The sequence below is a fragment of the Anguilla rostrata genome, chromosome 4 (genome assembly GCF_018555375.3).
Source record: "Anguilla rostrata isolate EN2019 chromosome 4, ASM1855537v3, whole genome shotgun sequence".
In the NCBI taxonomy this organism is placed as follows: domain Eukaryota; kingdom Metazoa; phylum Chordata; class Actinopteri; order Anguilliformes; family Anguillidae; genus Anguilla; species Anguilla rostrata.
Window position 1 is genome coordinate 38,171,113 of NC_057936.1, and position 13,011 is coordinate 38,184,123.

The 13,011-nt window shown below is 43.3% G+C and overlaps 1 protein-coding gene across 11 annotated transcripts in view; it reads left to right on the forward strand.

Moving 5' to 3' along the window:
- Window positions 1-11,348, forward strand: part of LOC135253356 (uncharacterized) — a 73,256-nt gene extending 61,908 nt beyond the window's left edge. For all 11 annotated transcript variants that reach the window (XM_064332532.1, XM_064332534.1, XM_064332530.1 and 8 more), the window contains 3 exons: window positions 3,261-3,464; window positions 3,828-4,009; window positions 5,127-11,348. In XM_064332532.1, the coding sequence (XP_064188602.1) occupies window positions 3,261-3,464; window positions 3,828-4,009; window positions 5,127-10,655 (5,915 nt within the window). In that variant the 3' untranslated portion in view covers window positions 10,656-11,348. The remainder of the gene's footprint in view (window positions 1-3,260; window positions 3,465-3,827; window positions 4,010-5,126) is intronic.
- The last annotated feature ends 1,663 nt before the right edge of the window (window positions 11,349-13,011 follow it).

A 13,011-nucleotide genomic window follows, 5' to 3' on the forward strand; every position in this document is an offset into this window, starting at 1 on the left:
TAGCACTGAACATGCGAAAAACACATTAGTGCAATAGATTGCACAGGTTATTTAACCCTCCACTTCAACAACTAACATTTAATACAGACTGTTATATATACCGTTTGATGAGGAAACTAAGCTCGCTCATGGTCACTTCATTTACTTCGCACTATAGTCTGTGATCATGTCAACCTTCACCTACATGCCCATTCTGCTAAAAACATATTGTTTCAACTACGCAATTTAATCATTTCACCTAATTTATCTCACACTGTTGTTATTTTCTCATATGCAAAGCCTGCTGGGACATATGCGTCTGCTCCTATTCTCCACTATCAACTTTTTCGGTTCTAGTTACAAAAACAGCAAAGAGGATTCCTACCTACAGATAAGCCTATCAAAATGCCTTATAAACCTTACAAACACTAAAAGTGCATTTTCACGAAATAACAGACAACGGAGCAGGACAGAAGGGTACACAAGTTGCGACCTAGGCAGCTCTAATTCTACGGGCTTACTGATTCTTTTGTCAATCAAGGCTCGTTGGATGCCCGTCAAATCCGTGAGTAGCCTACATACACTGGCCATATTTCACCTTTTCAGATGCGTTTTTACAATTACGCCACCGCACCAATTGTCACAGCCACTGTTTTACATATATAGCAAACCGAAACTGCTAAACGTAGCCTACACGCTCATCAGACTGTACAAATTCACACAAGGATAGCCATAATCCACAACCGTTTCTTACAGGGTCACTTCGCATTTCTCACTCTCGTAATAAAACGCTTTGCAAAAAGAAATGATATCTCATAAAAAAACACGTTTTCAACGTACAAAAATGCCAAGTTACTCACACATACAAGACATACACCGTCAATAACTCATTCATTCAGACTGCCAAAATCCAGGCCTGCCATTAAAAGTATTGATATCGAACCTGCGACCTTTCGGTTACAAGCCCAGTTCTTTACACACTGTGCTACACTCCGTCCCCTCCGTCTGTATATGAATTTCAATGTGTTCCATGAGGCAATACGAAATATTTGACACTTTGATCTGACACAAAGTTTGCATGACATTGTAATATGGTGAGATTACAAAACACAGGGCCAAGTGACTTGAAAGAATTGAGGAAATATTGGGTAGGATTGCTTTGGAATACATGTTATTAAATTTCGGTGAGGCAAGATAGCCTATATTGTTTGTAGTACCGTAACTTGGCGTCATTTTGATATCAATACTTTTAATGGCAGGCCTGGATTTTGGCAGTCTGAATGAATGAGTTATTGATGGTGTATGTCTTGTATGTGTGAGTAACTTGGCATTTTTGTACGTTGAAAACGTGTTTTTTATGAGATATACTGTATTATGTACACTTTATATCACGAGCATGTCACGTAGACCTAACACAACAATACTAGACTTATTATGTAGACATTACAACACCGATGGAGGTCCGAACAAAACAACATTGAGTGCACTTTCACGCAATCACTCGCATTGAAAAACAACTTTCACACACTTTGGCACACAGCCCAAGTTTCACAATTCACCGTGTTGCTCCGAAACACTTAGGCTACTAACAGCAACCAGCATGCCCCAAAAACCAGCAACACCAAAGCCTGTCCAACAAGTTATTAAACAGACGCTCCCTCGTCTGATGGTTCCAAACCGAAACGTGTCTTTGTGTCCACTCCAGACACACACGTTACTAAACAGCTTAAGGAAAGTGGACGCAACTTCGCCCTTGAGCCCGACGTGGCTCGGAACGTGTCCTTCTGTCAAATACTGACACACGTTACTGTTTAAGGAAGGTGGACGCTACTTCGCCCGTGAGCCCGACGTGGCTCTGAACGTGTCCTTCTGTCAAATACCGACACACGTTACTAAACAGACGCTCTTTTTGGCGTAGTGGACCCGACGTGGTCCAAAACGCTACGTGACTTCACCCAGCATGCAGACGTTAATAAGGAAGGTGGACGCTACTTCGCCCATGAGCCCGACGTGGCTCGAAACGTGTCCTTCTATCAAATACCGACACATGTTACTAAACAGACGCTCTTCTTGGCGTAGTGGACCCGACGTGGTCCGAAACGCTGCCGTGCTCTAATTCAGCACACAGACGTTACTGAACAGATTGACGCTCCCACGTACTCTGTTAATACTGCTAGCACTACCATGACGTTAACATTAAAAGACAAACTCATTATCAGTTGTTACATCAAAGTCCTGTCCACGTAATTATTTCTTAAAATACTGAACAGGAGTCACTTCCAAATTGCACCAAGGAAAATCAACGCCTAATGAAGGTGGTAAGTTGTGTTTAAGAAAAGATACTCACCTTCTTGTTGATTCTCGTTGTTTCAGGTGGAAGATATTTCCTGTCCCTTCATGGTCGCCAAAACTGTTAGAATATTTTGCCCTTATTCGTGGAGTCAAATGCAGGACGGTGAAGAACACGCTGACAAAGTTTCCTCAGAGGATTTGATGTTTAATTCAATGCGCAAGGGAAAGACCCAGCAATCTAATCTTACATACAGATAGCAGAGCTATCCAAGAACAACTTTTACAGCATTTTTTTTTACATTGTATCCATTAACAGCGGATATACGAAGCAATTGTAAGTCCTGCTCAGGACAAAGCAGTTCTACGATCACCTGCGATTCGTACAAACCAGTCCTCCTGTGTTCGCTCGCTGGTGAGATCTGGATCACGCTGTGGTTGATATACAGTGTGCAGTCATACATATCAAAAGGTTCAGTTAAGAGGCAGGCCGGAGACAAATGGTCTTGTCCCTTCCTGGGGACCCTCGCAGCCATTTAGCATAGGAATGTGACATCCTTGCCGCAGACACTAGAGGTGTTATACTGAGACACACTACAGAGGGGCTAGACACAGAGGCATGCAAACTACAGACACAGTAATGGCAGAAACGGAAACACAATACACTACATATAATATATATATGTATACTAAATAAAACTGGGAACCTATCGGTGGTGAAGTGCAGCCATACTGTCATTCACTATAGAATATAAAATATTTATCTTGTTAATGTAAATAATACTCATTACATTGAAAAATGCATTATTTGTGAATAAAATAATTGTTGTTGGTAATGTATCAGTGACCCCACAGATGTATATGATTTTACTGCTTTCATGGGAGCTCTGACCCCTCCTTATGGGAGCTCAGCTCCCACTGGCTCCCACATAACTCAAACCCTGTTTTTAACTGTACAACTGATTTCCTGAAAAATAAAACATTTATTTTAGGACTGATGAACAGGGACTACGAGGCAATTCTGAATAACAGCCCAACCACCATAACCCACTACAATGGCACAGGAACAGCCATGAGCATTGCTGCCAACAGGATCTCCTACACCTTCAACTTCACTGGACCCTCGCTTGCTATCGACAGCGCCTGCTCCTCCTCTCTAGTGGCTCTCCACTACGCTTCCCAAGCCGTTAGACAAGGTCTGTTGTCTGTTCTCTCTGTTGAACCTTTTTCTTAGTTTGTAGTATTATTTTTAATTGATCTATTTGATACTTCACTTCAAAACATATGGACACATGGGATCTATAATGCTCACACTGATTCAAGACCATGGTTTAATGTCTTGTTTGCTTGGCTGTCTGTTAATTGCATTTAAAGGAATTACCAAATCCAGTTTTTCAGAAGGTAGTTTTTTGGCAAAGAAAACAACACTAAACTCAAACCTTTCTGTACATTTTTGACATGTTGTGACAGCAGTTATAGACTGACCCAGAAGTAAAATCTGTATTCTGTCTGTTTGTGATGTCATGTTGATGGTTGAGCTACCCTTCTTGTTTCTCCAGGAGACTGTGAGATGGCTGTCTGTGGTGGGGTCAGCTGCATCCTTGAGCCTCGGGTCTTTGTTGTTCTCGGCAAAGCCAAAATGATTTCACCCGACGGGTCCAGCAAACCTTTCTCCAGCAGAGCAGATGGCTATGGGAGAGGCGAAGGCTGTGGGATCATCCTGCTCAAGCCACTGAAAAAAGTGAGGCAATAATACTGTGTTTGTAAGAACATAAGAACACGTAATGATGAGAACATGCAATTTAGCCCTTCTACCTTCACCATTCCCATTTACACATGTATATTTTTTATCAGCTCACATAAAATAACCTTAATATAGAAAGTCAAAAATCAATGGAGCTAGCTTGGTCATTATGTTAATGTATCGGTAGTTACATAACAGACTAACTTTACATAATCAGGAAGGAGATCACTGCACATCTACCACTAAACATGCTGATCCGGTGCTTCTCTGAGGTATCTGGTAAACTGAGATAAAGGAATCAGTCTGGAGCTCTCATTGCAAACAGACTACAGATTGTGAAAATATGCAATAATAAAATATGTAAATTTTAAGCAATATTTCCCCAAAATGTCTGGACCAAAATGACCATTGTTTCACAAAATGCTACACATCATGAAATTTGTGATCACAAGAAATTGATCAATGACATTTTCCATCCTGTAAAATCATGTCAGTTGTAGGCTACAATACATATTTTTAAAGTATATCTGCAGTATCATCTGTTACTGTTACATTCAGTTTCAGTAACATAATAAATTTAACAAGATTCGAAAGAGCCTGTGTCACATTGTTAAATGGAAACAATCAAGTTCCTTTGCTGAAGGAATTTGACTTACCTACTTGGTGGTGTGTTAAAAAGAGCACTTGTCTCTGCTTCTGAATCACCATATATATTGTGTAATATTTGTCTTTCTTTTTGATCCTACCATTACATTTCCGCCCTCAAAGCTGCGTGTTATGCACTAGCATTTGTCAATTGAACCTTCAATATATGAAGATAAATGTCTTCCTCATATTTTGAATTAAACATGTTCAAACAAGTAGTAAATTATGTAAATCACTTTTAGAAGTGGGGTAATTGGATTGCCGACAATACGTCACCAAATATTTAGAATTATCTTGCATATAGTATAAATAGTTGCAGACTCGTGAGTGTGGTGTTACTATGAATTAGAAAATTTGAGAAGCCTTTGTGATTATAAACATCTATGTGCAGCTATGAAAGGAGCCTAGGTGGCACTGCCATTAAATTCCTGTGTGACATCGTGATTTTCCTTTGTTGTCCTGTGTGCAGGCTCTACGGGACTTTGATCATGTGTGGGGCATCATAAGCAAAACTGCTGTCAATCAGGATGGCTGCACTGTCAGTCCAATCACCAGGCCGTCCATGGCCCAGCAGGAGGAGCTGCTCCACAGAATTTACTCTGCAGGGTTTGATCCATCACATGTCCAGTACATAGAGGCTCATGGGACTGGAACCCCGGTAGGGGACCCAACAGAAGCAGGAAGCATTTCCAGAGCCATTGCCAAAGCCAGACCTCCAGGAGAAGCACTCTGCATTGGCTCAGTGAAAGGTAACATCGGACACACTGAGTCAGCAGCTGGAGTGGCAGGACTCATCAAGGTGCTTCTGATGATGCACCATGAAACCATTGTTCCCTCTCTGTTCTACTCTGAGGACAGCGCCAGTGTTGATGCCAAAGCCTTGAACCTGAAAATTCCCACCAGAGTAGAGAAGTGGGAAAAGACTGGCACAGCAGGAAGGGCTGCAGGTATCAATAACTTTGGGTTTGGAGGGACCAATGCGCATGCTATAGTCAGAGAGTACAGGCAGGTGGACTATTCTATACCCACCAATCAGGATTCAGCAAAACTCCTTGTTGTATCTGCAGCTTCTGAAAAGTCATTTGGAATGATAATTGCAGACACAAGTCAAGAGCTGGCCACAAACAATGCAGTAGATCTAAAATCACTGGCATATACATCGGCATGTCGAAGAAGCCACATGAAGCACAGATATAGAAGAGTGTTTCTGACATCCTCTCGCAGTAACTTACAGGAGCAACTCAGTTCAGCACTGAACAAAAGCATTGTGCCATTAAAATCAGGTTTAAAGTTGGTTTTTGTGTTTTGTGGAAATGGAGTGACCTACAGAGGCATGTGCAAGGGACTGTTGAAAAAGGAGTACGTTTTCAGAGAAAAAATGAAAGAGGTTGAGAACCTGTTCCAGAATTACGAAAGCACTAACATTTTGCAGAAGCTGGAAAATGACTATGACAATGATGATTATTTGAAACCAGATGTTGTTCAACCCATTCTCTTTGCTATTCAGGTTGCCATTTTCAGCCTTCTAAAGCACTGGGGTATCAGACCCGATGCCATTCTTGGGCACTCTGTAGGAGAGGTTGCTGCTGCCCATTGCTCTGGTCTGCTGTCTCTTGAGGATGCAGTAAAGGTGATCTATTTTCGCAGTATGTTGCAGAGCAAAGTCACAGGAGGGAAAATGCTTGTTGTCAGTAAGATAGCCATATCAGAAATCCTGAGGCTCCTGCCTGCTTACTCAGGGAAAGTCTGCTTAGCTGCCTTCAACAGCCCGCAGTCCTGCACTCTATCAGGTGATGCAGATGCAGTCGAAAGTCTTCACCATAAGCTGAAGACCTCTTTCAACGACAAGAATCTGTTCCTCCACATTTTAGATGTCCCTGCTGCTTACCACAGTCATATGATGGATCCCATCCTGGACCAAATACAGGGCAGTGTAGGATCTTTGCAAGAGAATGAAATGGAGGCAGAGTTGTTTTCAACTGTGACTGGAGAGAAGTGTTCTCAAGGGGATTTTAGCTCAGGGAAATATTGGGCCAGGAATGTCCGTGAGCCTGTCGCATTTGAACAAGCTTTGAGATCAGCAGCCAAAGACAAGAAGAACATAGTCTTTGTAGAAGTAGGTCCAAGAAGAGCCCTGCAAAGGAACATCATGGAGACATTGGGGAATGACATCACTGTGTTCCCCTCTGTTCAGCCAGATAAAGACCACGAGACACTGCTCATTGCTGCATCAAAACTCTTTGAGCTGGGGGTGAATGTGAACTGGGAACGTCTCTATGAAGGACAGGAGGCACCACCAACACCCTTCCCAAGGTATCAATTTGATTGTGTAAAGAAGGAGGTGTACTTAGAAGCAGTGAGGCAGGGAAATGAAATTGCATCTTGTGCCCTTCACCCAATAATAAGGCCCACAAAAAACAGCAGCACAGAGTTCACCTGTAATCTTTTTTCAGGTGCAACAAAGTACCTAAGTGAACACAAAAACAGTGGCATTGCCCTTGTCCCCGGTGCTCTGTATGTTGAACTGGCTCTAGCTTCCTTCATAGCCAGTATGAAGTCAAATGTGTCTCTCAGCTCACTGCAGCTCAGTATCAGTTTCCAAAGTCCATTTGTACTCAGTGAGACCTCCCCCAAAATGAAAGTACAGGTTGAACCATCAGAGAAAACAGCAGAATTTAAAATACATTCTCAGTCAGCTACCTATGCCTCAGGTGCCATTGAATGGAAAAATGGATCAATGGCTCCTGAGGAAAAGAATATCGCTCTGGATTTTGTGTTCAAAAGATGCCAATCAGTCATAAAGGCGGAGCAGGTCTACACAGCCCTCTCTCAGGCAGGATTTCAGTATGGTTCGGTCTTCCGACAGCTGGGAGATGTGTACTATGGGGAGGAGTTCAAGGAGGCTATTTCAACCTTCAGGGTTCCAAATGAAATGATGAGGCAGCTGCAGGACTACTATGTTCACCCTGTAGTGCTGGATCACTTTCTGCAGATGATGGCTGTTGCAGCCGGGAATAGATTTTCATCAAGGCCCGGATTCCCATCCGCCATGGGCTGTGTCACCGTGTCTGGTCCCCTGCAGAATGAAATGGTCATGTATCTGCGAACAGCCAGAGAGACATCTGATGGGTTTGAGGTATGTGGCTGTTTTACAGACAAAGAGGGTCATGTTTTAGTTGAACTGAGACATGTAAGGATCACATTATTGGGAGGGGGTTCTTCTGTTGCTAAAGAGTTCTTCTTTCACAATGAGCAGCATGCCACCACTGAGGATGTCAGCCTCTGTCACAAACCAAAAGCCTTAGTTTTTGCTGATCAGTTAGGGGTGGCTGATTTTTTACGGCAGTATTTACACTCAAGTTCTACTTTTGTCCAGTTCAAGGAACTTGGAAAACTAGCCGACTTCAAAGTTACAGAATTGTTTACTGAATTCATGGTTCCAGATGGTGCCAGGATTTTTGAAGAGGTTTTGTTCATCTGTGGCTTTCAAAATCTCAGTGACTTGAAAACAGAAATGATCCTTGATCACCTGGTCGACTGCTGTGAGCTTTTCCGTGAAATTGTTCTTGAACTGAAAGCTGCCAAATACACTGACACTATCAGAATTATAACCTACAGATCAGCAGAGGGGACAGTAGACCGTATCAGTCCAGGTTTTGTCATTTCTGGCATGACTCGAGCCTGCGCAGCTGAAATTTTAGGTTTTTCATTCCAGCTAATTGATCTTGCCTCTATGACAAGTGAAGACCTCAGTTCGTTAGCTCACGCTTTATGTTCCTACCCAGCCAGCAAATACTCAGAGCTGACGATAAGCAAAGGCCAGATTTATTCAAGTACAATCGCTCGCACTCCCCTTAAAACCATTGAGAGTCCTGAAATGGAAGTTTACTCTTCAGGGTCTGAGAATCTCATCTTGCAGACTGCTGACCCTTACAGAATGACAAAGTTGTCTGCAGTTCCTTGTAGTGAACCTGGAGACGAAATACAGAAGCAAACTGTTGAGGTTCAACTGAGTAAAATCTGTGTTCATTCATCAGATTACTTCCCGGTCAGTGTCTCTGATCTGGTCTTTGGTCAAACCATGTACTGGAACGAACACGTGTCACAGAACCACAAACTCCTGGCTCTGGACTTCAGTGGAACTGTTACAGCTGTCGGGAAGGGTGTGGGGAAACTGAAAGTAGGAGATCACATTGTTTCATGTTACCCCATTACTGCATCATCAAAGGTTGTGATTCCAGAAGCTGCATGCTATAGAACAAAGAAGCTGTCATTTCTCAAGGAAGCACCATGCATTTCCTTCTTTGTCTTTGCATGGGAAATCTTGCATTGTCTCCTTCCAAAAGTAAGACAAAAGAACAAGTTGGGCATTATTTCTCTTGAACCCGATTCAAATCTGGTGCATGTGCTAATGTTTACCGCAAATCAGTCAGGGTGGAATGCCATCGTAGGGACACAACTTAGCGGACTGCTACAAAACGTGAACAAGTGCGATGCATTTGTCCTTTTGCCTCCATTTGATACATCTTTGGTTGCTACAGCTTGCAGTGTTTCTACCACCAGAAACATTGTTTTAGTGTATGATAATCAGATGCCACCTATTCTTTTGCGAAACATGTTTCGAACTGATAGTGAAAGCGTCTGTGTTAAGATCGTTCAGGTGGCTCATCTTTTCCAGAAAGCATACCTAAGGAAGCAAAAAAGATTGATCTACAGCTGGCTGAAATCAATGCGATTGATTGAAGTTCCGGTACTGAGAAACACTGTCTTTCAAAGAATGACTTCCGGAAGCATTGATTGCCTGCCTGTTCAGGTATCAAAATCCTACTTTAGCACAGACAACACATCTGTAGTTGTGCTTAATGGAAAAACCAAGGATGAGGTATCCCATCTTCCAATACAAGAGAAGCCAAACCAACCTTTCCTGCAGAAGTCTGTGTACATAGTGACGGGGGGTCTTTCTGGGCTGGGGTTTGAAACAGTGAAGTTCATTGCTCAAAGGGGAGGTGGATGCATTGCCATTCTAAGCAGAAGGTCTTCGTCTCATTTGCAGCATGAGATATCTACGCTGCAGAATCGGTACGGAGTGTCCATCATCAGCATACAGTGTGATGTCTCCCTTTCAGAACAGGTTGTGAAGGCAGTCATTGCGATTGAACAGAGGTTTCCTTCCTGTCCAATTAGAGGGATATTTCACAGTGCAGTTGTTCTGCATGATGGTCTACTTGAAACTCTCAACAAGTCACACTATGAAAAAGTGCTCAGGCCAAAGGTTAGTGGTGCTTTGAATCTCCATCATGCAACAATGCACTGCAAACTGGACTACTTTGTGTGCTACTCTTCCATCTCCTCTTTCATTGGCAATGCCACTCAAACAAACTATGCCGCTGCTAATTCCTTCCTGGACATGTTTTGCCATTATCGGAGGAGGCTTGGAATGGCTGCACAGTCCATTAACTGGGGGGCTTTGAACCTAGGCCTCCTATTGAACAAGGATTCTTTGCAGAGATTTTTGGAGACAAAGGGAATGATAGTGATGAATGTGGCAGAATTTCATGAAGGTCTGGAGCAATGTTTGTTGCAAAACAATGCTCAACAGGCTGTGTGCAAGTTCAGCTTCAAAAACCTTTGGAACCATGTGCTGTCTCAAAACACCTCCCTCAAAATACGTCTGACAGCTTTGGTAGAAGAAGAACTGAGAAACATATGCACAGAACCCAGAGACCAACTGTCACCATCACCCTCTTCGGCAGGGGACTATGTCAGGACCACGATCCGTGAGACTTGCAATGTAGACCTTCAAGAGCTGAGTGATGATACAGCACTGGCTGCTCTGGGTGTCGACTCAATGGTGGCCATGACTCTGCAGAACCTCATCTTTCAAGAGACAGGAGTCAATGTTCCCCTTGTTAAATTTCTGGACCCAAACAGCACTCTATCTACTTTAGTATCAATCGTGGAGGAAAGAGAGGCTGTGGCTGCGGGAAGGACGGGCTAGCGGGGTCTTAAGCTCCCCCTGAAAAAGGCTGAGCTCCCCCTAAGAAAGAAAACTTATAGGCCAGCTATCTCGACATGATAGACGATTGTTATCTTCAGCGACTCCACAATACAGATTGTAGCTAACTCTGTTAGCTAAACAGGAAATGTCTTCTGTAGCTACGATTTGTTTTGCGAGTCAATGTTTTCTTTCTGAAGCTTGGCACTGTCTGAACGAGCTGCATTAATATTGTAAGTGTTACGCGCTCCCCCCTGTACTGCTCTTATTCCCCTTTGTCTGTCTCTCCCTCGCTCATCTCTAAGTTGCCTATGATTAGTGGCTGATTGCACCTGTAGTGCCCCTCCCTTCAAAAGGGCTCAGTGGAGAGTGGAGAGTGAGACTCCTGGCTGGCAGCATTCCCTTTTGTTTGGTCCCCCTTTAGTGTTTTTGTCTAAGTTTCCTATTTTTCCTTTTTCTTTTGGGGAGGGAGGTTCGGTAGTCTAGTTATCGTGGCTTTATTGTTGTAGTTTAGTTTTTTCTCTTTTTTGTTAGTTTAGGGAGAAGTCCTGGGTCCGACGGCCCACTGCGTGGTTGGCCCAGTAGCCTATTCTCCTTCCTTTTGTTCTTTTTGGCCAGACCTCCCTGCTCTTATTGCTTCATCATTTGTGAGTATTTGTGTTTTGTTAAATAAATTCATTTGCTTGTTTATCCTAACTCAGTGTGGCGTCCTATTAATATGTTTCTGCCTCATGGTAGAGCCAGTGGTTTTTGAGGCCGTAACATAAGTTAGCGTCGCGAGCTGAAAGTAGGCTACTTCTGTCATGTGCTGTGTGCCTCGGGCTAGCTACGGTTGGCAGGCAGCTGCTAGCTAGCAGGAGTTGTGTATTCCTGTTTCCACAGTAACGTAAGATGGCTCTGCATTACCATATTCAACTCTAGCCAGTAGGGATGTATCCGAATCCGAATACTGTATTCGGGAAAGCACGAATAATGCGATGGAAACAGATATTTCTTCTACCCGAAGTTGCTTGTTATTCGGATTCTAAAAAAAAAAAAAAAGAGAGAGAGAGGGGGGGCGGCACCAGTTACACACACCAACAAACTTTGAGCCACTGCGCTGCAAAACTTTTAATAATAAATAAGTTATATGCGTCAGTTATGTTTCTTCAAATAGAATATCATTGTGGATGGTATATGGTATATGTGGATGGTATATCATGTGGACTGTACAATATCCGCAGAATAAGACCACTCCTCACCAATTATTCCACACAGCTCCTGGTCCAGGCCATGATACTGTCACGTCTGGACTACTGCAACTCCCTCCTGGCTGGCCTCCCAGCATCAGCCACCAGACCCCTTCAGCTCATCCAGAATGCAGCAGCAGTCTGTTACAACCTCCCTCGTGACTCCCACGTCATCCCCTCCTCATTCCCTCACTGGATACCAGTGCAAGCTCGATCCGTTTAAGACACTGGTGCTTGCTTTCCAAGCAGTCAAGGGGTCAGCTCCTGGTATCTGCAGAAGATGATTCAGACCCTACAAGCCGGCAGTATCGTCCGATCGGCTATACAGGGCGGCTGATCCTCCCCCTACACGAGCAGCAACAAGGTCTCGACTCTTGCAGTTCTGGCCCCACGATGGTGGAACGATCTTCCAGTGGAGGTCAGAACAGCAGAGTGTCTGAGCACCTTCAAACGGAAACTCAAGACGCACCTCTTCTCTGTGTACCTCTCTCCTCTTCCCTAAACCCCCTCCCATAACTAAAAAAAAAAAAAAAAAAAAAAAAATTTTGTTCAGACTATCTTGTTTCTCCTTATTGTATGCATCATAGTAAAGGCTTTTTATCTACATGTTGTTCAATGGACTTAAGCGGACTTGATCCTGAGTTTGGTTACTCTGTTGTAAGTCGCTCTGGATAAGAGCGTCAGCTAAATACCTATAATGTAATGTAATGTAATGGATGGCCACTAGATAAAAATGCCCATTCTGTTTGCAACGTAGGACTTTGATTTCACTAACTAGTCGTTTCATTTACTACACATTATTGAAAAGTGATCAGTATATTTTGTAGTCGCCCCCACCAAGTCAGCGCACAGCAGGCAGTGGGCTGAGAGCTGACCGTTCCCGGCTATCACTCAGGGAAACTCTCGCATCGAGGAGGAGGTGCGGGAGCTAGCGAGACACAAGCCTGGTGTCGCAGCTGGATTTCTTTCAAACTCCCGTAACCTATACATCAAAATCAAGCTTAGAACGTGTAGTTTTTAGCTGTTTAGCCAGTTTCCTCCATAAAAAAACCCAGTCGAAATATTGAAAAAAAAAAACGACGTTCTACCTTGTATTTCTGTCAATATTCATCCGTTTAAGATGTAAAATG